The 26126-nt window shown below is 34.6% G+C and overlaps 2 protein-coding genes across 4 annotated transcripts in view; one reads left to right on the forward strand and one right to left on the reverse strand.

Annotated features, from left to right (window-relative positions):
- Positions 1 to 433: 433 nt before the first annotated feature.
- LOC114938077 (OTU domain-containing protein 7B) lies at positions 434 to 4904 on the reverse strand. Of its 3 annotated transcripts, none has more exons than XM_029311815.2 (9): positions 4745 to 4904; positions 3038 to 3272; positions 2712 to 2970; positions 2477 to 2633; positions 2024 to 2395; positions 1613 to 1929; positions 1371 to 1529; positions 1213 to 1288; positions 434 to 1141 (listed from the first exon to the last, which is right to left on the reverse strand). In XM_029311815.2, the coding sequence occupies exons 1-9, from the start codon at positions 4775 to 4777 to the stop codon at positions 1046 to 1048; spliced, it is 1704 nt and encodes a 567-aa protein (XP_029167648.1). In that variant the 5' UTR covers positions 4778 to 4904; the 3' UTR covers positions 434 to 1045. The 3 variants fall into 3 exon arrangements, with proteins under 3 accessions (XP_029167648.1, XP_029167653.1, XP_029167649.1); XM_029311820.2 differs by lacking the exon at positions 4745 to 4904 and adding an exon at positions 4262 to 4682; XM_029311816.2 differs by lacking the exon at positions 4745 to 4904 and adding an exon at positions 4070 to 4172.
- Positions 4905 to 11880: 6976 nt separating this feature from the next.
- Prosap (SH3 and multiple ankyrin repeat domains prosap) overlaps positions 11881 to 26126 on the forward strand; it is a 123827-nt gene continuing 109581 nt past the window's right edge. Inside the window, 1 exon segment of the mRNA XM_085482566.1 lies at positions 11881 to 12246. The gene's annotated coding sequence lies outside the window, so the exon portion shown is untranslated.

Genomic DNA, 26126 nt, shown 5'->3' on the forward strand with positions numbered 1-26126 from the left:
TCCCCCTAGTTCCTTCGATATATATTGTAATCTTTTTCTTATTTTGTTTTTTCTAGCTATTTAATAAGAAGAATCACACAAAAATTTTGAATATTGACATAATTTATATATTGGATAATTCTTTTTTCTCCTTTTTTTTGTATATACATGCCAACAAAAAGATTTCTTCAGACAATTATTAATGAAATTAACGTTATATTACCGCACACGCTTTGGCGATATTTTAGTGAATGTAAGTAGGTAGGTAGATAGATAATGCGTTAGATAATATTAATCATTTACTATTAATTATGACCTTTTTCACATGATGATAGGCTAATGCGAGGAAATATATGTAAATACATTTTATTATGGCAAAATACTGGGTTTGTGTATCTTTTTAATTAACTAACTTTCTATTCTTTTCTATACGATAGTAAATAATGATTCGACATATAGAAAAATATGGTTTATTTTTCACGCAGTTTACATACACAGCAATTGCACAGGACAATGAGATTATAAATATAATATTTCCGCATCAACCTTTGGAAAAATCCACAAATAATTATAAAATACTAATAATTATATATACCGACCACATTCTATAATCGAAAATTGTGGAGGTAGTTGTGAGTAAAGGTTTTTATCATAATACAAAGGAGTATTTTAACATCTTTCATTCCGTGCATACACGAGAGAAGGCACGACATTAAATTTGTAAAAAAAAATAAAAACAAAAAACTTTTGTTCTGTTACAAATTTTTTATCACTTGAAAATGCGACTAGGCATTTTTTAAAAATATGCTATAAACGTATTTACTTGAACCCTGTGCATCTGATATGTTTTCAGATGGAAAATGTTAATAAATACAAGGAAACATGAAAAAAGAAACAAAATTAAAAACGACCAGCGTAATGTTACTGATGATAGGTTGGTGGGACATTTTTTATAAGCTTTATAACTTGTATATCTTATATCTCTAGCATTATATTAATTATTTAATAACTTAATTCGAGCAAAATTAAATCGAGATTATTGTCATGTATGATTAAGGACGGTTGCCTAACTTCGATTAGCCCAGCACTTCGAGCAATAGTATTCGTTTTCTGGCGATCCAAAGAATTGGCAGTGTTCGCTGCGGCACTCCTTCACAGTGCCCTGTGTATAAATAATAATTTTATTAAAAAAAAAATATATATTTTATTCCTTTTAAAAGTTGTTCAACATACCTTTAAATCGTCACTATTGTTCCAAATCTCTGGCCCCATATTATTTGACGAAGTTTGATCGTTATAAAATGTGGATCTATGAAAAGAATATTTTGATTTAAGGATTTCGGAATTTCTTGACGATCAGCTAAAAGCTAATTTGCATTTCACAATTTTACCTCGAAAGATAAAGCGTATGATCTTTATTTGTGTTAGTGGGTAATAATTTGCTAACGCTCGCATGACTACCGCGATCACTGGCAGCGTAAAATTTGGACCTTCCAGCACCATAATTTAATTCGCTACCCGTATCGTCCACTTGATGATCTTGCAAATATCTATACAACCATAAAGAAAATCTATGTAATCTTCCTTTAATACAAGAAAATTGCATAACTCGTATATATACTCGTATATATACCTTGCATGGGCACATTGAAGGTAATTCTGAAGCATTTGATCCACAAACTGATGACGTCTACTCTTTATCCTCACACACAACAAACCTTCTGTGGAAATTCCGCCGCTCGAGGAAGGCGGGCTTTTTGGCCTCTTATTAGTCATAGACCATATTTTTTTACTGACAGATTTACCAATGGAACCAAATTGTTTCGCAACTTCTAAAAGTTGCTTTGCTGTTTTTGATAAAGAACCATCTGTATCAGAAAGTCTATCAATATCTTCCGATGTAAAACTTTGATACTCGCAATCTAAATACTGTCGCAGTAAGATTTCCATCTGCAATAAATAAAAATAGCTCCATTATTTCACTATAATAATAGAAACTATTTTTCCAACATTTGTTAATAAATATACAAGATGATTTACATACAGTATCCTGCGTACAAGCTAACAACTCTCGCGAACCATCTACCCAATCCCAGTCAGGGCCAGGATCTACAGCAAACAAGACCGGCAATAATTTTCCCGTATCTGGATCCACTAGTGGTATACTAACACCTTCGCCACATGCACTGCCATAATCATTGCATCCGTCTACAGTCACAAGTGGTGAAAAATGAGCAGAATGATATGCCAGGAGTAAAGGAGTTCTATGACAATGTGAAGGTGGCACTTCCAAAGGTAAATACACTCCACCAAATGGAATTGGTGCCAAAGCCACTCCATGAGCATCCTTCAACATAGTTTCTGCTATAACTATTATAGGCCTTCTTAAAGCATGGGCCAAGGTTAAAACGTGTATCTAAAACAAAAGTAGACTTAGTAAAATTCCTAAAATAAAATTATCTATAATGGATAAAGAGATCGGAGGATGTTGTGGTACCTCTTCGAGGCTCTGATAAGAGGCAGGGGCAGGGGTCTGATTTCTAATGGTAGGAGAAGCCATATCTACTATACTTTGCCACTCTGATAACCATTCCGCTTCTGTATATGATAATCCAGCAGTTGCATTTACGCCCGTTTGCCACCATTTCCATCGCCTAAAAGATATGTATGTAATACATATACATATTCATACATTATTTATTTTTAAGATTAATATCTTTTAATAAAAATACCTAAACAAAGCATGTCTATATTCTCCTTTGGTCAAAGTATCATGCAATGCTTCTCTTAAGGTAAGTAATCTATCGTGAAAACCCCACATTCCCAACGATGCAGCATGAAGCAAACAATTGCCATCTCCAGATGTTGCCAGTGGCCACAGAATTCTGGTGCTTCCACTTTTGTACCACCAATTTAAACGACCAGCAGCTTCCAAGGAATTTAGACATCCATTCTCTATGAGATCTTTCTCCAAGAACTTGCGAAATGGATCTAAAAAGGATAAGAAATATCATGTTAATCAAGATAATCAAGATTTGTATGATATTCATAAAAGTACCTGGATACACAGATAAGTCTGGCAATGAAAATGTAAATTCTGGCGTATCAAGAGCTCCTACGGTTGCCAATTGTGAACGAGCATAAGAAACAATTGCTGCATTTTCAGTTGCACGGGAGATACCCCTAGCCAGTTTTTTTGCTGTACTCCCGGTGCTATCAAGGCCATTATCAGGAGTACTCTCGCTCTCCAAGCCATCGTACATGGATAAACCAACACTCATAACACGTGTATTCTGTGAATGAATGATTAAAATATTCTATATTATGAAAATGAATCCATCAGTTAGTATTTGTAAGTTTCAAGATATCAGAAGTTTGATCTATATATGTTGCACAGATAAGTAGATGATTAATTCAAGAGTTAGTATTACATATTAGTGTTAATATTATTGCAAATTATTATTGCAACATTATAGTTTAATGAATCATTGGATTGATTTAAGCTATTTAGACAATCAGATAATTTGTAATAGTTTTTAAACTTGTTCTTTGAACATTTTAATTTATTGAGAAAATATATATTAAAATATATTTAATTTTTTTTATATATTAAATTTTGAATGCATAAATCTCGATAACATTAAATTTCCGTAATTATAATCTTTTTAGATAAAAAATTAATATATACATTCGGACTAATCTATTAAATTTTGTCATTTGCATTCGCACAAGAATTGATTAAATTAATCCAGATAAATCAGATCATATCTCAGCATCTATTCTCAAGATCGCGATAATAAAGTGAAAGCTTTTCATATACACTTATACGCATCCCATACAAAATTGACAGCTATAATAAACAAAAACGATGCAGCCGCGACAATGCAACGACAAACGCACATTCAACAAGGTCACAAGAGAGATTCGTAACCGGTCGCGATTACGCGCGAATGTCAGCTGAGTAATCTCGCGCGCCACTATACAACATATTATGTACATATATATGTATATATATATATATAATATATATTTACGTACACACATACACACGCGCGAATTACAGAAATAGGACAAGGTTTCGCCGCCGTACCACTTTTGACGAAAAAGCGTCACGCATGAAATCGATCGCGACGCACACTTAGGATACCACCTTCTCGGAGGCACTTTCGCTCTTTTTCGATCGTCTGCGCGGATGCATCACGAGACGAGACGAAAAAGAGAGAGAGAGAGAGAGACACACACAAAGCGGAAAAGAAAAAAAGATGATACGAGAGATGCGAACCTTGGGCCGTTATTTAATTAACTCGTGGACGCGACGCAATAGCTCGGCTGCGAATTTTTCGGCCGTTATCCCAGTCGATGTCACGACGTGTATCCTTCTCATATTTCGCTCAGGCGTATACCCGCCTGCCTGAAGCCCGCCGAGGGGGAGAGAGGGAGGGAGGGAGGAAGAGAGAGAAAGAGCGAGCGCGGATCAATTTGATCACGACGATTATAAACACGGCGACATAACCTGCCGCGCCTCTCTGGTATCTCACGGCTAATGAGCGGGACGTTCTGGAACCGACTGCGGGCGTAATGAGTCGCGAGGCCGCTCGCACGGTAATTGATGCACGCACGAATGAGACTTCAAAGCGGGTCACATGTCGCGCGGCGACACGCCGCGTCATCAGCTGACGCCTCCGCGCTTCGCAAATGTCAAACGGCTCGCGGGCGGCGAGATGAAACGCGGGGTTTGGTTGCAGGAGAGAAAAAAAGAACTTACGTCTTCACGAAAGGCACTGCGCGATAAAAACATATTGCGCTTATGTATTTATACTTTGACAGCACGTTATCGAGTTTTTGGGATGATAAGCAGCTGGGTGACTCATATTCGTTGTTTGTCGAATTTACATGCTATTTTTGGAGCGATCTTGTGCAACTGTCATACGAGATAATGAAGATTTATTGTTTACTTATGAGATTTAATTAATAAAAAAAAATTGTTCACCATGCACTAACGTCCTCTCGGTGGCTGAAATAAGAACCAATTTCAGCGTAGATGATAACACAATTATGCAATAAATATTATGTTTCTATATCTATGTATAAATGTATATATACCTTTGTTTATTGAAACAATAGAATAATTATAGAATTAATTTAATTGTTAAGAAAAAATTAAAATTAACTATACGGATATTTAATATTATTATGTCCTATCAAAATATTATTTCGCATTTCTTTTGTGTTTATTTACATATGCAACAAGTACTAAAGAGTAGCTTGCGCTCCCTTTAGATGGCGCCACATAAATGATTTGCATTTCTTTATTGTAATTTTTATGAGACAAAAAGATTGATGAAAAAAAATAGAAAGAATAACTCAAACTCAAGATTATATCCACAATTTTCACATTATAATTATATTTATTTTAATAATTTTAAATTAATAACTTATACATAATATATATACCTATGATGTAAACTGTAGAATTTCTGGCAGTGAATATTATAGAACGCACCCTGAATAATCGTGAACACGAATATCAATGAAATGCATACACATTTATTTTAAAAACATTAAATATGTAACAATACGAAACATTTCATTTTATTTAACATATTATTTTATCTCAAAACTTTAAATTATATTTATCTCAATTTTTTAATTTATATATTATCTTCACGATATTTTACAAATAAATTATTATCTATCTCTTTCCTAGAATATAACCCATACAGCACCGATAGATTGCAAAAACATTACAACAATCTTTCACCGCAATATTGCAATATTGCAAATTCACTGCAAAATGTTGCTACATCATTGCTGTTGAACTGCAGCAATGTTAAAATGTCCGCTTTTTGGAAGATTGCAACAAAATATTACAACAATATTGCAATGTTATGAATTTGCAATAATGCATTGTTATTGCAACCATAAACTAATGTTGCATATACAGGTATATAAATGTAAATAAATCATTAATGAAAATACGTTGTAATTAATTTATATATATTACAATATATAAATTATAGAATTTGGATTACATGCAATATTTCCGAAATATTAATGTCATGTTGCTACAAGTGTGCTGGAATTTTGTGCACCTATATCTCTGCAATGTCTTTATAATGTTGCATTGCAACTTGCAACATTGCAACATTGCTGCAATATAATTGCAATAATCTGTGCTGTATGGGAAGTAATTAATATTAAGAATATTAAGAATATTAAGAATATTAAGAATATTAAGAATATTTATCGACTCTCGAAATCCATACATTATATATATATATATATATATATATATATATACATATATATATATATATATATATATATATATATACATATATATACAGGTATATATATCGGCCATAAAGCCAAATGCGATGTTATTGCGAAAATTAAGTTATTTAGTATTTTTTGCTTGAGATTTCTAATTCTCGTATTCCTCGATATTTTTCTCACCTATTTCTTTACAGGGGTGTTAAAAAAAGAATACGGGAGTTAGAGATCTTAACCAAAAGATACTAATTCTTAATTAGCGAAAAAATTAATTTTCGCAATTTTCGCCCTATGGCCGATATATATATATATATATATACATATATATTCTTATATATATTCTTTAAAATAAATTTGTATGCATTTAATTGATTTTCGTGTTCACGATTATTCAGGGTGCGTTCTAATATTCACTGCCAAAAATCCTATAGTTCACGTCATGTACATACACTATAGATTTGCGGTACATTTCGGAACGCAGCCTCAAGTAACATTTAAGCGCTAACTAAAATTTGAATAAACTCGAAAATTGCATTCTTCTTCACATTTCTCGCATCTATATTAATGTACGTGTTTGAACCTTTATTAAGAATGTCGAATAAAATGCCGTCAATCGTAGCAATTGATGAAAATGCCGCGTTTTAATTTTTATCGCATTTTTTCAGTCATTCGTCGAAATTTTTTCAATGTTGCGATAACTCAATCCCGCGCATTTTCGGCCGCCATGACAGTTTCGGCGACGATGAACGGGTTCGGCACGGAGCGCGATCGCTCCGCAATCAATCGCGGATTTTACCCGTTCTAAGTGCGTAATGTGCGTGAATCTCGATCGGGAGTGTCGATTAAACTGACGAACGATCACCGGAACGTATCAAGTGCCGCGAGTCTTCGCAATCGATAGCGTTTCGCCGATCGCGATTCGTGACTTGCATCTTTGACCTCGGGCGACCTAGACTTGGTTTGTTTTTTTTACTGCCAGGCAATACCGGAAGTCTATAAATTTACATTATTAGATTTTCAGTATTGCAAGTAAACAAAAAGAAACGCAGGTTAGTCCGTTAACGCCGGTGAAAACAGATTCGTGACGAGCAGCAAGTCAGGGGGAGGGGAAAGGGAAAGGGGTGGGGGAAGCAAGCGCCGGCGTTACTACCCTCCCCCCCCCCTTCAGTCTATTACGACTTGACGTTCTACACGTTACGGAACTGGTGACAGTTCTTTGAACGCGTGTACGATGTGCGGTAGCTAATAGTAAGTGTGTGAATTCGATTATTTATGTGCGCGCAAAGTGTTAATAATTCGAGACTTTTCTTCGCGTATCTTCAAAGCGAAATGTGCGAAGTCAATTTATATTGAAATTCGTCCGATAATGTGCGCTCCTTGTCCCTGATAGCCCTTATAAGAGGCGGATTTGCAACAGGTAGAGTAACTGCAATATTTTAATTGACGAGCAAAAAATTTATTCGTAATTTAAATGTATATTCAATCCCATGATAACGCATGCAGAGAGAATTGAAATTATTGAAAGATATTTATATTTATATATATATGTACAATATATTTAATACATAAAACATTTAATGATTTGCATAAATAGTAAAATATTTATATATCAAGTATTTATCAAAATAATTATTAAATATTTATTGAAATAATGAAATAATTATTTACATTATTTATTTATTATTTATTAATTATTTATTTATTATAATGTTTATATATAATTAAAAAAACGTACAATAAATTAATTATTAAAATAATATGATTTAATAATTTTGTCCAGTATCTGCAGGCGTATTTAATTAAGATACATTTGATGAGAATAAATTTTATTAATTTTTTTACATCAATACTGATATCATCTGCTGTTATTTTATTTTCCAAAAAATGTATGCTATAATAATTGATGAAAACTGCGCTTCGATAATCACATTTTATTTGTGATTTTATGTCCATTTCTGCGAATAAATAATAAAATGCAAAATTATTTTCTTTTATTATGTTCCATTAGACGACAAAATATTTAAAATTTAATATATATGCGATTTATTATTTTTAAATCACAATATCACAAAAATTCTCTTGAAATATAAATTTATATAAATATTTATGTATAAAAAACAAATTTTTTCTGTGGAGATGTAAATTTAAAAAAATTAATTTTGAGAGCTAAAATATTATACATACATTTTGAAAATATTATACGATATTCGATATAAATGTAATGTATAAAAATATGTATTTTTTTATACAAAATCTCTTATTATTAACAAATTTAATGGTTCAATGTTTTTGCAAACGAGTGGATCGTCAAAAAGCGGTTTCGAATACGAAATTGATGCGATGAGAAAGCCGTGATTATTGATACAATTGCTTATACAGCAATTGGTATTAACGACTTGCTTTTATGGTGCGCGTTTCACCAAACGATTCTCTTTTGCTGGGCATCATAAAATTCGAGGATCTTTTAAACGTGATGTGATTTACGAAAGGAATCTTTTTCGTAATAATATAAATAACGGATTGTGTTCACTGTAATTTTCTTATATAATTTTTTATAATTCTGTTATACATATATTTTTTTAATTTTAAATTAAATTTAAAATTAAGAAATATAGATATTAATTGAACAAAATCTCTATTTCCTGATTTACTTGAACACCTGTCTATAGGAATTAAACAAAAAATAGTTTTAATTTTTTAAAAAATTTGAAAATTTAAAAAATTAAAACTATATCTTGTTTAATTTCTATAGGCAGGTGTTCAAGTAAAACAGGAAATAGAGATTTTGTTCAAGTAATATCTATATTTTTTAATTTTAAATTTAATTTAAAATTTAAAAATTATATGTATAACAGAATTATCTAAAGCTAATCTTTTCGGATAATTAAATTAAAATAAAGATTTATATAAATCATATTAAAAACCATTTCAAATAATTGTAGAAAAAATATTCTTAATTAAATAATTCATATTTTTTAGATTAACTATCGACACGTTAGAAAGGTATCTTATATCCAAAATTGTGGATTATACAATAATTTTACAGAATAATTTCTTATAAGTATATTTTATTAAAAATTAATATTCTCTTTTTACTTTTTTTCTTATCCTTTCATATTATCCAATATTTATGTTACGAAATAATTGTTGTAAGATATAATTTAAAACTAATATTTGAAAACGAAAAGAAAGATAAGATAGGGAAGGAAATAGAAAAATAAATATAGGAAAAAGGCAACTCCTTTTTTCCGATTTTTCGAAGATGGTCAATTGTTGATTTACTTTTATTTAGTCAACTTGGAAATGCGGTTCACCAGCTGTTGTAGACAGAAAGATGGGCGAGAATGACGATGGGTGAAGTGAAAGGGGGAGAGGGTAGGGAGGACAGCTATACCTTGGAATGGTAATGGTAATGGTACCGGTGCAGAACGTCGGAAATGCGGATTATACGAGCGTTCGTTTCTTGCCGGATACTTTCTTCAACGTCGTCTTCGCCGAGTTCTTCTCCGTTCGTTTACAGTTAAGGATACGACACGACGCCGGGATGAAATTAAGCGCCGGGCTTTTGTCTCTTATGGTCGTTGACATTTAACATCCGAAACATCAAATGATCCACCGCCACTCATTATTTCGATTTTGTAATCGCTCGTCATACTGCTCCGATCAGCGATGATATCAGTATTTTTCCATTGTTTACAATATATATAATTGTTTCTGTATGCAATCGATTAAACATCGAGCAACTCTTTCAGTGTGTGCATATATAATTTTATAAAAATTAAGAATTATTATTATGATGCGTGGAAATTCAATTATTTAATTTAAATATTAAATTTTAATTATTAATTTTAAGTATTAAAAGATTTATCAGTATTTTTCTATTGTTTACAATATATATAATTGTTTCTGTATGCAATCGATTAAACATCGAGCAACTCTTTCAGTGTGTGCATATATAATTTTATAAAAATTAAGAATTATTATTATGATGCGTGGAAATTCAATTATTTAATTTAAATATTAAATTTTAATTATTAATTTTAAGTATTAAAAGAATTGTAGGACGTATAAGATTACAATTTTAAATAAGTCTTGTAATTTTATTGCACTAAAAAATTGTTTAATGATGTTTAAATCAACATGCATACATTTGTTATGTATTTTACTAAAATCACGCAATTGATCACTTTCTCTTGTTAGCCGTAAATATTATTTTTCTGTAAAGTATAATAAATGTATAATTTTATTGAAAAATGTTATACGCGCTAATCACTTTAATAAAATGTTTGATATGCTAAAATTATATATTAAAGTGTATTACAATGACATTCAGCATTAAGAACATTGAAAGGGTTGAATACGATGCTAAAACATGAATATGCATTTAAGCCAAATGTAAATTCAATGCTCGATTGAAAGATGCGTCGCATCGTTTACACATTGCTACAAAAGTCTCTTTATTAACACGCGTTAATAAAAGCCTATTCGAAGCTATTGCTTCATTAGAACAGTCACGAGAAACTTATGCGGGACTTTCGCGCAGAATCTTTTTATTTAATAGTATACACAATAGCCCTTGCGTTCTTTTTCACAAGAGCGAGAAACGAACGTTTACTTTGTTATTCTTGATAAGTGGTTTTCGATATGGATATTGTTTGTCTGAGTTCAACAATGTGGGTCAAATTTTATTATACTTTCCTTAATTCTCTACTCTCTCTTTCTCTCTCTCTCTCTTTTAATCATGTATAGAATAATTATGTGCAGATTAATATTTTAATGTTGGATAAAATATAAACATATTCAAACTTTTGTTATAACTTTGAACATCCTTATATATATAAAGCACACAATATTTAAGTTTCCTGTTCGTTTTAAAACACTTTCTTCGAACTGCATTAAAAAATAAAAATATTTACTCCTATATGTTATTACGTGATATATTTTATCCCATATATTATTATATGATCAATAAACATAAATAGATTGAGAAGGTAAAGTCAATATGTTTCCCCTTACATATATTCTGATCAAGTTAGACATTTATTGCACATTATTTGTATTGCCATTTTAATGAAATTTCCTCGTACTGCCATTCATGACGATTTTTGTCACTTTAACATTCCTCATTCTCGAAGAAGTTTACCTTCATCCCGTGACACGCTCGCAACACGTGCACGCACCACCGCTCTCTGCAATTCTCGGAAAGTATCAAATCTCAAAGCTCGTAGGCGCGCGGCAAACAGCTATATTACGGTATTTTTCAGCGACCCTTCTCGCGTACATGTCGGAAAATGGTACTACGAGGAATTCTCATTGAGATAACGATACGACGGACCGTCGTATAAAAGGGTTGTGCGTATATATCGCGAGAGAGAAAGAGGCTGGGAGGGAAGAAGAAGAAGAAAAGGGAGAGGAGGGAGTTGTTTGCGAGCTAAAAAGAGATAGAAAAGTTCTGCGCGCGATTCCACTGTAGTTTATTTTTTTATTTTAAGAGACGCTCACAGTTGCATTACGCTGCACTCAGCCGCGCGTAACGAGCACGCGCCGATCGAAATTTGACGTTTGTAGCGGCGCGCGCGTTTCGGTCGGCTTCCACAAGCGGCGCCGTCGTCGAGATCGCCAGACTCGCGCGCGCGGGCGATCAGTCAGTCGCGAGTGCGAGTTCAGTCTGATAGGACGTGTCGTCCTTCGCTCGTTCGCCGGTTCGCGGCGTCGTTCCGGCGTCTCACGTTTTCCGTTTCGTTTCGGTAACGTCAAACGCGCGCGCGCATCACATCACATCACGCCGCGGTTCGTCGCAGATCAAAGGTGTCGTCGTCCGTGATAAAGTGCCTGCGGATCTGTGTATTGTGTTCACTAACCACTTGAGATAAAAGTGTCGCCTGGACTTAACGGAGTCTCTTCTCCCGCGAGGGAGGAATCGAAGGAGAGCTGCCTCCCCACCACGTCAACCCCTTCGAACTTCGCCGAGACACGGTCGATTTTCTGCTTCTGGTGAGTTTTCCAATGTTGTTGATTCCTCGGCGTTTTCGCCGCGAACGTATAGGTATAAGAGCGTGCCTTCTCGCAGCTGTCACGCACTCCGCGAGAGTCAGCGACTGTCGGCCTGTTGTAGCTCTTATCGAGCCGACGTCCGTGCACGACGGCGCGACGAAATTGATTTTGAGCGCGCGCACTGCGGGCGATCCTTGATGTACTCTTTCAAGTACTCGCGGCCATAACATAGAATTGTATTCGAAGAAAATGTTCGCTTGACAGAACTTCGTGACGCGATGTAAAGCATCTTTACCTCATAGTTTCATAATACGGAAATAAATCAAGGATTACTCGTAGTGTTTTTTTCTTTGCGATCGAGGCTTAATGTTTACCTTAATTCTTACATGTGTGTACATGTACATTTATTTATGTACTCGTGATAATGTTTATTATACATCTCTCTTTTCTCGGACAATATGATTACGAAAATATATGTATTGAGTTCAAGAGAGTTTAAAGAAAAAACATTTCAATGCAATATAATATACAACAGAATAATCATTAGGTTTCTGCGAAGGGGGGTATAAAATTCTAACAAGATAACTAATGTAAATCTTCGTAAGCCTCGTATACTAAGCCTAAGACATTCCCTTTATCATGTCATTTATCCGAGGCTTAATACCGTAATTCAGATCGAGGATTAAACTCTCGGAATGTTGTTAGGATTAGAGTCTCTCCTAACTTGCTATTTATTTCGGAGAAATCGAGATTTATCACCACAAGATTACGCGCGGTAGTACAACCCGTTCGTTCCCCGGGATCATTCTTCGCCGTCGCGCGCTTGCATTGTAAAACGCGAATTTCTTGGCGATACACCACGTTGGCCGCGTTTTCTTCTAGAAAGGCAACACACGTGCGACGTTTTCCCTGGACACGCGTTCGACAACAGGTCTTTCGCGTACGTAAGCGTCGCATCTCGCTTATGTAACACGCATCGAAGGTTGCCCGATCGCACCAAGTAATTCTCAAGGGATATATCCTTACGTGCCAACCCCTGCCGAAAGTATTTCGTTTCGACCCGAAATTCTTTGTGCGTTCATGAATATTTAAGGATCGTTCTCTAAAAGACGTGTCAAGTTCTTTCCTTACATAATGGCGTTGCGTTATTTTATGTCTTCTATAAATTGGTTTCGATTAATGGAAAATGACCCTTTGCAAAATTTGAATCCATTCAAAGAACAGGAAACAGATCTTCCGACTCTTTTTTTATAGCCTTTTTTAGTTTGTCAGTAAAAGATAGCGTTATGTTATTGAAAGAAATTTTTTCTAGAAGTTGCTGGTCAAACATTCAAGTTTTATATCACCATCATTCATCTCGTTGTTGATATTCTAATATATATAGTAACGAATTTAACGAATTCTATTCCAAAATGGCATTTCTCGGAAACGATCTTTTAAATATTAATTAGTAACAATTTTGATTGGACGCATTAGTGCGTATTAAAAATTGTTGCACACATATATGCGCATCAAACCGTGTAACGTAATAAGCATTTGGTGGAAAATTTACTATGAAAATTACTATTTATTATTTTATTTGACGCCTGAAATTAATAGGAATTTAATTTGTTCAATTATTATAAAATATCCTAATAAAATACTAATTGCTTAGCAGCCTATTCTGTAACTTTAAACGCACGCGTTGTATATAATTATAACATGTTACAAGATTTTATATAAAAAATGTGTTATGGTTATAACGCATGCGTTGAAAAAGTTACGGAACAGGTCTGCAGGTATCACTCTTCGTGATATAGATATTAAAACAATTTTTTTCTACTTTTAATTTTTTTTTTAAATATACTTAAGGGGTATCCGTGATAAAATAAAGGTATATAATTATGTTCGATATTATATTCGGAATTTAAAAGACAGATATATAAGGACACGCGGAGTCTATAACATTGATTACAATCTTACGGCACGCGCAAAATTATGATACAATCGTCTTTGGCGGCACAGGTGTTAACAAACGTGAGCAATTTGCCGCGTTTGCAGAAACGACGCGAGCATCGCTGCAAATAATCAATAATGATTCTTGGCCTTAAACACGTGCGCGACGCCGTCTCTTTATGTCGCCGCGTAAAAACATTCCGCGCGCGAAAGCGTGATTTTTCGCCGGCCTTTTCTGTATGTCTTCTCTGTGACGGTTATTCCACCAGACACGCTGCTAATTGGCAACGTAGAGAAAATACAATTCACGCCATTCAGTTTTCCACGCGAAACGGATATAACGTAATCGTACACCGCTAGGACTCTATTATCTCTCCAAGGACGTAAATTCCTCCCATTGTTTCGTGCTGTCGATGTAAATAGGATCGAGAATCCAAATATGCTTCGTCGTTGTTGTTGTCATCGTCAATAGTCATCGTATCGTCATTATTCTCGTCATCGTCTCTATTCCGAATAGAATCGTATTTTTTAACGCACGAGTTAACTAAGATTTTGATCTAATATTTCTCGCGAAGATTTTTATTATACCGAGAACGATTAACGCTAACTTAACACACGCATACATTCAATTGTATGTTAAGGGAAAGAGATAATGGAAAGAATCTGGGTCGTTAGGAAAGAACAAAAGCAGACTTGCATTTTCAAGCGGTAGATTACTATTTCTAATTTTCTTCTATTTAGAACGAATTAAACTAAATTATTCTCTATGCATGTTTTCGTGTATTTATCGAAGTTAAAATACATATAGCATTTATTAATTGCCTTTTAATTGCCTATGTGGAAATTTCCCCGTATATCTTAAGGAGGAGAGTGCAATTGCGAAATTATATATTGTAAAACTATATATGGTAATTTATTTTTATATTCTTTTTCTCAATATTGGATTAACATATCTGAATATAATTTTTCTTTTATTATTTTTAAATTTTTATTATGATTTGAGTAAAGTCAATATTTTCGGAGACCTTAATCATTCGTAACTTTTGATAACATTACAATTTCTTAAAATTGAACAGTGAAATCATAGTTTACTTATTTCTGAACAAAATAAAAAAATGATAACGATCGAATTAGGTTTCTGAGAAAAAAATACATAAAAGTCGAAACATGATTTTATAGGAAATATCTTATATGTACAATATTTTTTTTTTATTATTGGATATCTAAAAATTATTTGATATAAATGTTCAGGAAATTATCTACTTCTTTTAGTTAAAAAAATATGATATTTTAATCACTTTTTAATGCACTCTCTCCCTTAATCACTTCTTGCGATTGTTTTGAATAAGTATGTATATAAATTCGAAGTTGAAGTATGTTGAAATTCGTTATACATTTACGCAAGTACGTATTTCGCGTAACAAAGAATGACAGGTGGATAAATGCCATTTAAATACATTGTGAGATAAGTTTGCTGATAACGTATACTTGCACAATCCATTATCGTCGCATTATTATTATGTCGTGCAAATTTATTTGAATCATATCGTTATAATATGATTATTATATGATGAATCATATACTGTTTCCGTCAAATTATATCTATACTGATAGTGCGTTAAAGGTTACGTTATTAATTTTTCTTTCGTCATATCCGACTGCTTTATCTCTTTGTGTTACTATCGATGTTCATCCGTGAAAATGTCAATTCGCCAAGTTGACCGTTATATGATTTTATAATTAATTTTTTCGTTTTACGAGATATTTTATTACCATTTTATTGATTTTATATAAACGCATTTATGCCGCTTCATGCATGGTAAGAAATCTATCGTAAAGATACTGTTAAACGTTATTGTGCGGAGAGCTTAAATTTAGCTTTTCATGTTTGCGCACATTTATTATATTTCTTCTGCGAAATGACATTTTTCGCAGCACAATGCAATAAAATTATTGTAGTGAAAGGGTAAATAATATAGTAACGCAAATGTTTGTATCGTAAAAAAACTTGTTATTCGCAATGCGCGAATGAGATCACCTAATAATACTTCATTCATTGACATTTATTGCGATAAAAAATATATCTTAAGAGTAGGTATAGAATATATCTCGTACACGTGTCAGTCGCGAAGTTGTATATAGTATTTACCACATTATGCTGCCTTGACTCGTTTAAACGCGATTCATTAACGCAGATAAGCAAAAACAAACGTATGTATTTCCTTCGCGTTTGTATTATTGAGGACGCAAAGGTTTAATGAGCTTTTCGTACAAAGATTTTCGTCGATATAAAGTAAATCTACAGATGTTCGATAAAAACGAGATTCCTCGAAATTGCCACCGACTACATAACGAGTTCTTCATTACCTTTTTTCCCCTCTTTGTATATTTCTCATATAGAAACACTTTTTTCCCTTCCGATAATCACACAGTTTCGTCGCGCTCCCGCAAGCAAATATTACGTACGACTAATTTCCTGAGTGGCGCACGCCGAGTTAATGGAGTTTCATTTTTTCTTTCTTTTTTTTTAATGCACATATGCGGAGTTCTTTTATTACGTTACTCGCATTAAACCGGATCTTTTAGTAAATTGTTAGGAAATTGTTACCTTGTTTAGAGATCTCAAGTATGTCACTCGTATAAAGTCAGAATTATAATATTGAGCTTTTTAAATATATATTTAAAATATATTAATTATAGTTTTTATTATATAAGAAATAATCATGAAATTATATATTTATTATTATTATCTATACATATGTAAACGGATCTTTAAAAAGAGAATTACAAAGAGGTGGAAATAAAATATTAATCAATCTTTGCGTTTAGACAAATCGACGATTTTTCGATGTCATTTCGGAAAGCAATTTCACTTTATTAAATTCCGTAGGCATATAAGCGCGTATAATCCTCTCGCGAGTTTTGCGTCACGTAGTTTCACATGAATATGCAAGTAAAAGATTCTGCCAGCGCAGCGGTAGGATTGGCTTCTTGGCGATTGATGTGCCATGGCAATACATACCTAACATCACCGCGGGATTTAAATCTTTAATCGTGCACGGTTAACGCCCGACAGCAGCGGTTGCGGCAAACGCACACGCCGCAAACTATTAAAGCCGCATTCAGACGATGTGCCGCATGTCCGTGAAATGCATCGTTCTCGCGATACCGCACGCTTTCCACACTACCATTATTATTCGGTTATCCTTGCCGGTATTCCAGCACCAGAGGAATCGTTCGCTCTGCTCCCCTTCTCTCTCCTTTCCACCGCCCCACACGCTTTCCTCGGTCCCAAAATCAATATAGGCGTCGCCGCCGCCGCCGTCGACGCCGTCGACGACGACGCGATCGACGCCGTTCTCCGGTCAGGACCCTCTTCCCATCCTTTCCAGCCGCATCTCCCTTGACGCGAGGGTCGAGAACTTCCGCTACAGCTCTAACGAACCACGAGAATCGTGCTGTCCATTTCGCCAAAGTTGCTGACGGTAATTAGCCGCTACGGTATCTCCAGAGTCGCACGATCAAATTCTACACCTTAATTAGAAATCGAAATCAAGCTCGTATATATCAATGTTATGAACAGAGAAATATTTGGGTGTTATAAAATATTCTATTATATTAGATTAAATAATACAATTTTTTCCGTTCCTCTCTCTCTCCCTCTTTTTCTCTTTTTATATAGATACCTATATAGACATATATAATTATATATGTATATCTGCATATATTGCACATAATTAAATGCAAGTTTTGACAGGAGTATATAGTTGAGTTGTTGCGAATATTAAAACGTCAGTCTCTTGTAAGAGAGATTCGCAGATAAAGCGTAGAACAATCCCATATTAATAGTCGCGTGCCCATCGATCCGCCTTTGTTATCCTTCGGGGGTTGAATCGGGTCTCTCTGAAGCCCCGTGCGTATTCGAAAGATGTTAAAGTCGATAGTGGCCGACCCTGGGGAAGCCTATTGCATTCAATGGTCTATTCCTTTCTCGCGTTCGTAGATTCTATCTGGTATTGGCGATATGCTCGCGCAAAAGCTAAGCGAGCTTGTGTCACGTACATCCCACTCGATTCACGATATCGTCGCGAATTTCCACTATACTCCGTTAAAATTAATTGACCGAGTAACGGTCGCGTGAGCGCAAATTTATCAGTCGGAATGTGAGAAATTTCTGTATTCCCACGTTGTCATATTCTATCTTCACCGCGGAGATTGGACGTTATTATCGTTATTAATCGTGCCACCATCTCGTCTCAGATTTATCGCGCCGCTATCAATATCTCGTGGGCGTGCGTAACGATCGATATAAATATCGGACGACAACTTCATTCGTTACCTTCTCCATTCTTAACACTCTCACACCCCATTGATTTATATCAAAAGCTTCATCGGCATCAAAAGGCTATCGCCACGCGGTAAATTTCGATCGCCGTTTCACGTCGATTACTTACATTTCAATGTAATTTACACCCACTTATCTTTTAAACACGAATGATCAAATGAGTGATGTAAAATCAATCATGCTTTTATATTTTCGCTCTACAAATATCTATAATCGTTTGATAGGAAAGCTTTCGTACGATCGTATAGTAAGGGGACATAGGACAAGTTTTATGACACGTTTTGCATTATGAATTATTTATACGCATGACACTGGTCGGTGTTATACTTTTTATTAAAAAATGATGCGGATTCCAGCTATACTATACGTCAAAGTTTTTGTACATATATACGATATACATGTACGAGTAATGGCTATAATATTGCAAATATACTTTACGGATATTAATTAATGATATTGAATTACGTAAAAACATTACAACAGACAGTCTGTCTCTCGTGGCGTGTCATATAGATCGCGTTCGAGTGCAGTAATGGGCTAATAACGATGCTGCATTGATCGGTAATAATAATAATTGAGAAGAGAATGGCGTTGAGAGGCGTTCCTATGTCCAGAGCACTAAAGCGAGTATCTCGATTGAAATGCTCGATTGTCCCGTTGAATAACTGGTTATAATTAAAGTATTTATTATCAATTAAAAAAAGTTATATAAATATATTTCGAACTATTTTATAATATATATCTGTAGTCACACATTTTCTTCTGATTATCTACATCATGATATTATCGATACAATAAAATCAAATATAATTGATTATCAATAATAATATCTATAACAACCTATCGTTAACGCTATCAATAACAGTCGACTGTTAATAAGATGCACACCTGGGACAGTAAGAGAGTTGCATTCAAATATTATCAATTTATTTAGAGAGCTATTAAGATATTATTGAATACTTAGGATATTATTGAACTTTACACTGGAGATATTTGTATTTGTGCGTTTTTTTTTCAAGATGTCTTATTTCCGTTTTGTAATCGAGATTTCGATAATAAATTAACAATTTCCGTCGCGGAAGTTGATCTTCAGTCGACAACATTGCTTTTTACTTCCGCTAAACTAGCAATCTTACATTTGGCACGTTAAATGGCAAGCATCAGTATGTTCAGGATGCGATAATCGCTTGACCTAATCGTTGCTTAAGTTAATTAACGGAGATGAGATCATCAAGGTCTCGATAGAGCTCAGAGCTCTTCATCATCGGTATTATTCTTTTTAAACGATGTTTTATTTAAAATTGCAATAAAAGGTATATTTTTATTGGTTTTTTAAAATTCATTTTTATATTAAAATATAGAATTATCGTTTAAACTTGCAATCTTACCTAAATATGTTTTATAAAATAAAATAATAATGGTCAATTAAATTACTTGATATAAATAAATAAAATTTTACAAGGAAAATTTTTTTTAATTATCAACAGAAATTTTAATAAATATTGTAAATAATTTTATAAATTTTATAAATTGTTCTCATCTTGATATCAATGTATAATGTAGCTAAAAAATCATTACTCTTTTTTTATGAATATAAGACTACATATGGATGCCGATGTTTCCCGCCATAAACGCCAAAAGGATCGAGTTGCATGATCGTAATTTCATCGGCATTTCTTGCGAGCGAGTTGTTTCGTACAAGTCGTGTACCGGTATTAACGGTTCGCTCGGAATTCGTAATATCGTCACACCCGGTATGTGCCGGGTTAACGTTAGAAAAAGGAGAGAGACAGTATGTCGTATATACGCGCGGTTGTGGTCCAAGTGCGTTCTTGCCGTTTCGGATGCGTCGAGTCCGCATCCGTTGCACCGCTGCAATTCCCGGGACAAAAACCCTGTGCAGGACAATAACCCTGAATAAATCACTACACTCGATAGCTGTTCGGCGCGGGGTCCTCCGCTGGTTGTTTATGCCGGTACTGCTGTCTAAACAAGATCAAAACGACCGCCGCCAGCGTCTCGTCCGGCCGTCGTCAGGAATTCATCGCCCGAGGCGACACTCTCCCCGATTATTGAAAATTTCAAAGGCGATCCAATTGTCTCGGCCAGTCAAATGACACGACTCGCAGCTACTAAGAATCGAGACCCGACGCCTCAAATGGCATATTTATCTGGAAGAGAATTATACTGGGAGGGAATAATCTTTACCGTATGATTATATTATATAATATTGCATTTTACATTATATGTTTTGTTCTACACGAAAGCTCGAAGTTATTATAAATATATTATTGTGTTTATAATACTTTGCAATAATTATATTAAAATTTATATTTTAGAAAAAACATTTTACATTATTCTCAGATTGCCAAGAGGGAGAGAGAAAAGAAGCAAGAGATTTAAACTAATTTTTCTAATATTATAATATTAATTTTCGAATTCAGATTATTTTGCTTTAAATTAATTCGTCATTATAAAGATATAAGAATGTTTTAAAAGTCTGTTGGCGTGAAAAGTTATGGTCTTTGCAATGTAAAATACTTGCACTCGTTATTGGTATAGAGAGCGACATTCATCTTCTCAAGCGCGGAAGATCGTAACAATTAATAAACGTTCCGGTATTCGGTCCAGACCGGCTACTGATTTATCGTTGAACGCGATGGGCAATTTTCCCACCGTGCCAAAGATTTAGATGCCGTTTAAATGTAAATCTCTGCTAATCTCTACGCACTTAGTGCAACGCGGCACAGGAAGTCAGTACCGGTGGAACTCGAGCTTTATAGCTAATTTTGCAAGACATGCAGCTACTGTAAATTGTACTTTAAACAAGTTTTAAGCGGTTATGTCTTTTAACTTTTGAGTTTGGAAAATTAAGTTTTGCAACCTCTCACTCTCTACTCTTTTAAATGGAATCAGTGTATCATTGAAAAACACTAAATAGTTCCCACACATTGATTATTTCAATTATAACAAATCAGTGAAATCTCATTTAAAAAATCAATTGGTGTTATATATTGGCTGTTTCAATCATTGATATTTTAAAAATCTCTTGTATCATAATATTATGTGTAACATATATTTAACACAAGACGTACTTTACAAAAATGCAATATAATATTTCGTCCAGAGAAAAGATAAATAGAAAAATATAGTATAAGGTGATGTCATCAATCAAATTAATTTGCGTACCGATTTTTCTTCCAAACATTAGGAATTAACTTGCGATCGGTTGAAAAAAAGCGTTTGCTCAAAAATGAATTTTCTGACACTCTCGGCGAGCAACGTCGAGTGGACTCGTAACGTTGTCCGCGCATTGTCCGTAATTAGAATATATTAATTTTTGTCGGTCGTTTAGACTGTGCGCCATGCGTTTACGCGCACACCGTTGAGATCTCCCATGTGGGTGGGACCGGTTTTAAAGCGCGTTCACACGTGCATGGATGAACTGCTGTCGCATACGAGATCGGAACTAGTTTGTTCTAGATGAAAGGCAAAATGTGACGAGCGTTAGTCCGTAAAGTTGTTTCTATTTCGTATAAGAAACGATCCGATATACATTGTATATATGTATATGCACAATCCAAATTTGCACAACTATAAAACTTTTGAAATTGAATTTATATACATTTTAAAAAGATGTATTTTAATTGTCGGTTTACTTTACCGTTTTGTTATTTTCAATATTTATTTTCTTTTAACTTTAATTGGTTATATAACATAGAAAATAAAAATTTTGAGATAATTTCAGTGAAATATATTTTGTGAAAATTTTTAATTTAGTAAGTGTTCCGTTTTGGCAAAAACAATCCTTAATTTTTCTGTTTGTCGCAAAAGCGATTATGTGGAACAATTTATGTATGTCCAATTTTGTAGGTATTATATTCTTGATCCTGGATGCGTATATGCATATATACTCATCATTTTCACGCAGTCGTGCGTGCACATGTGCAGATGTGTATTTTGCGTAAAATACACATTGCGAGACTATCTTCCGGTGGATTATATTAATTAAACGTAGTGCTAGAAACCGCGTGAGAAATTAATCATTCTTCATCCTGATCTCGCATTAATAGCACCGTTATTCCTCGATTATTTTCTCTCATCTTATTTCCTTATTGCGCGTCTCATTTTGTTCTTTTTTGACTTAAGACAACGGCAAGAATGTAACAGAGGAGATTTTATCTTGTATGATGATTATCTCCACCATAATCGATTTCTTATGTGACAGTAGCCTATAAATATCTTGTATGAAAAATGATAGTTTGAGTGCAAAAGTCATGTTCACGGTATATAAAGATTTTTGTTTCATGTATATACATAAAAAATAATTATGCATTTAAGTGCAAATAACACATTTAATTTTAAACGTATTTTATACAACTGCTAATAAAAAAATGATGCTTTCGTTTATTTCATTTTTTGAATCGATAATGTAAAGGCATTTTCTATCGCGCGTGACGCAAAGTCACGATAATTTTCAGCGAAATCGAACAGAGAAGGTACTTTCTTTCCGATTTCCATTGTTCTCCAAGGGTGATGACGGAAATGAAGAAGGGTAGAGGGATGAGGGGAAGAAACGCGAAGTGTACAACGCGGTCCTTTGGCGAGAGCGATCGCGGGTCCGATCATCGATTCTCTCGGTTTCCATTCTGCTGTCAACCGAGCGAGCATTTTTGTTCGTTCACTGATCTTCGAAAACGAAGTCCTTCCATGAATGGGCAACCGGAATCATCAGCAGTTTCTCCCGCGATGCTCCTCGGCGCGTTTTGCTTTTTTTCACATTGCGTATTCACTTTCATTTCGTCGATTTTACGCGTGACTTGGCGTCACATCGTACATAATATGTCGAGAATATAAAGCTAATTGCCAGGTAAATTTACACACGAGTATCGTACATAGTAAGACACACTTGCGTCAGCAATAACATTAGCAGGAAATCCATGCGGCATTTTTGAAATAAGAAACGTGCAAAATAAACCTCCCCGTTGACATTATAGTTAAAGCGGAGTGGACGCGACGAGAGAGTTTCTTATCTTTTAGGAAAAAATGCAGCGCGACAATAATGAGGTTACGGAGCGTATCGAGAATGCGGATGTGCATTCGGGATGCGTTTGACTCGCTTGATTTATCGATCAGAGGGGACACTGCCAAATTGGCAACGCTCGTTCCTACGGTTCGTTAGGCGGTCGATCGACCATCGAAGCATCTTCGTGGACAGGGTTTTCGATGATTCGAACTCTCTCGATGCACGCGAAATTGTTTGAAATTCGGCAGACGTGTAACAATGTTTCGTTTTATTCGAAAAATTCGTAATACATTTTTTTTTAAATATGTTATTGACGAAAAATGATAGGAATAGTTGTCAAATTTTCTTCGTTCTTTGTGTAACAATAAAATTCTTTATATATTATTTAATTCTTAATTTTTTTGAATATTATATGTGAATATTATATGTGTTTGAATATTATATGAATATTATATTTATATATTATATATATATAAATTGAAAGATTTAGCGACGACTGAAAAAAAAAAAAAAATGTTTTTAGTGTCAAAGCTTGATATAGTATGATGAGTTACTTTTTGCACAAAAATAACAGATATCTATGTTAGATATTTTTAGATTCTGCGATAAAATATATCACAATGCTGAATATGTATTTGTCTTTTTGATGAATGCACACACTATAGCGCGGTGACGTAATGGGGACGAGTTACAGCTTCCGTGGCAATGTTCCCTATAGATCCGTTTAACTTCACACCGGAAGTTGTAATAATTCCGATGATGGCGCGTTCCCTCTCGGATAGTTGAGCGAGCAATTGCAAGATGTAAACGAGATCGTTGAGAAGGATATCGACGACGTACGCGCAAAAAATAGATTTTATGTAACATCTTAATAAGAGATAATTAATTTCTGATTTCCGCGAGTAAGAGAGAACTGTCAGTCTATAGGACATTATAAATGATATTTGGCTTGTTACTCGATTCATCGCTCTTTTAGGTTTTTTTTCCTTGTCGACGACGCCTTGGAAGAAGATTTTTCAACATGATTTAAAGACTCTTTTATCCCGAGTGGTCACACACGAGGTGCAAGCGAGGTGTCGGGCGAGAATCACGTACTCCGATAAGTGGCGGATGTTAGATATAGTCAGAGTCTCTATCATGATCAATGATTTTATATATGTCGGTCCGCACACATTCTCACCGCACTTGAGAGTTAAATGTGTCATTTGTGACACCGATCCTTAATAAATCGCATACATCCGACGTGGCATTAAATATTACAGGGCGCCGATCGATGTCGATATGATTGTTAGATTTAGACTAGACGCTGAAATTAGCGGAGCGAAGAATAAACGAGAATAATATTATCGTTACTTTATCTTCCTTGTAAGGCGGAGAGGAAGAAAAATTATTCTAAAATAAATCTGACAAATCTTACATTTCTCTGATTGATTCGAATCTGCGAATCTTCGCGAGCGTCTTCGTTTGTGCGGAGAGATAAAATTTTCCGAATCGTGATGAGGAAGCTGTGAAAGCACAGCTATCTTTGCACTTTGCTAGATATTGATTGACCGAGCGGTAGAGCTCGTGGAATCAGCAGGCAAGTTGTAAAACGTGCTTTGACGAGAGCACTTAAGGAGTTGAGGGAAGAATAGAACGAAGGACTGTTTGGACAAGTAGTACGAACGTTGATAAAAACGCAACGCTCCATTGGAAGTGCTTACTTTTGACGTTGAGTAGAAACTTGTGTAATAAATGTAATATAGGTCGTGTGTTATCGATTATCCGTCGAACATCTATTAATAGACACCTTGCAGAATAGGGCGCGATAGTTATCGATCGCAGTGCACGATAAAAGTTTGCCCTATTTCTTAATCCGCCACATATGTATATTCCTCCCATACGTGAAGCTCAACTTCGACATTATAATTTCATTCCATTTGATCTCCAAAAAAATGTAACTTTTTTCTATTTATAGAAAAAAGTTAGCGTTCCTCAATTTTCTTGTTTTTAATCCACTACATATTTCTCTTTTAAGGTTTAAAATTAAAATTATATTGAAAGGTTCAACTTTTATATGGATTTCATTTAACTTGATTCTCTCGTCAAATAAAAAATATCTTATTTCCATCTATAATATTGTATAGGTATTTGAAAATTGATCGTTTCTCTTCAGACGATATCCGGCTGGGTGCGTTTTGCCGCGTTTATGCAAAACCCAGTGACATTCGCCGTAAGTTCTCGTGCACGCGCAAATAGGTTGTATCGCTCATCCACTTTGCCGGAGCGAAATGCACCGGGCAGATGCGTCAAACGCGTGTACGCATCCGCCCGTCCGTTCCGTCATTATACTATCAGACGATGCAATTGCCAATTGGTAGTGCCGGGAGCGAATTTTCTCGTCGCGCGCGCTCCGCTCCAGCGTCAGCGTTTTTTAACGAAACGTCGATCTGGTCTGACGCCTTTCGGAGAATGACAAGGAGAGGAACGAGTTCCGTGAATATGATAAAAGAGGTGGATGACCGTTTTTTTTCTCCTTATAGTTGTGACCGTACAAGGCAAGTGACTTATCACGTATCACTCTGCATTTTATGC

Source organism: Nylanderia fulva, unplaced genomic scaffold (genome assembly GCF_048542155.1).
Source record: "Nylanderia fulva isolate GAGA-0341 unplaced genomic scaffold, ASM4854215v1 Scaffold21, whole genome shotgun sequence".
Lineage (NCBI taxonomy): Eukaryota > Metazoa > Arthropoda > Insecta > Hymenoptera > Formicidae > Nylanderia > Nylanderia fulva.

Coding starts and splice junctions, on each gene's coding strand:
- LOC114938077 (XM_029311815.2), bottom strand. CDS start 4,777: ATGTTTTTATCGCGCAGTGCCTTTCGTGAAGAC. Junction 2,396..2,476: donor CTTATCAGAGCCTCGAAGAG/GTACCACAACAT, acceptor CTTTTGTTTTAG/ATACACGTTTTAACCTTGGC. Junction 1,289..1,370: donor CATACGCTTTATCTTTCGAG/GTAAAATTGTGA, acceptor TTCTTTTCATAG/ATCCACATTTTATAACGATC.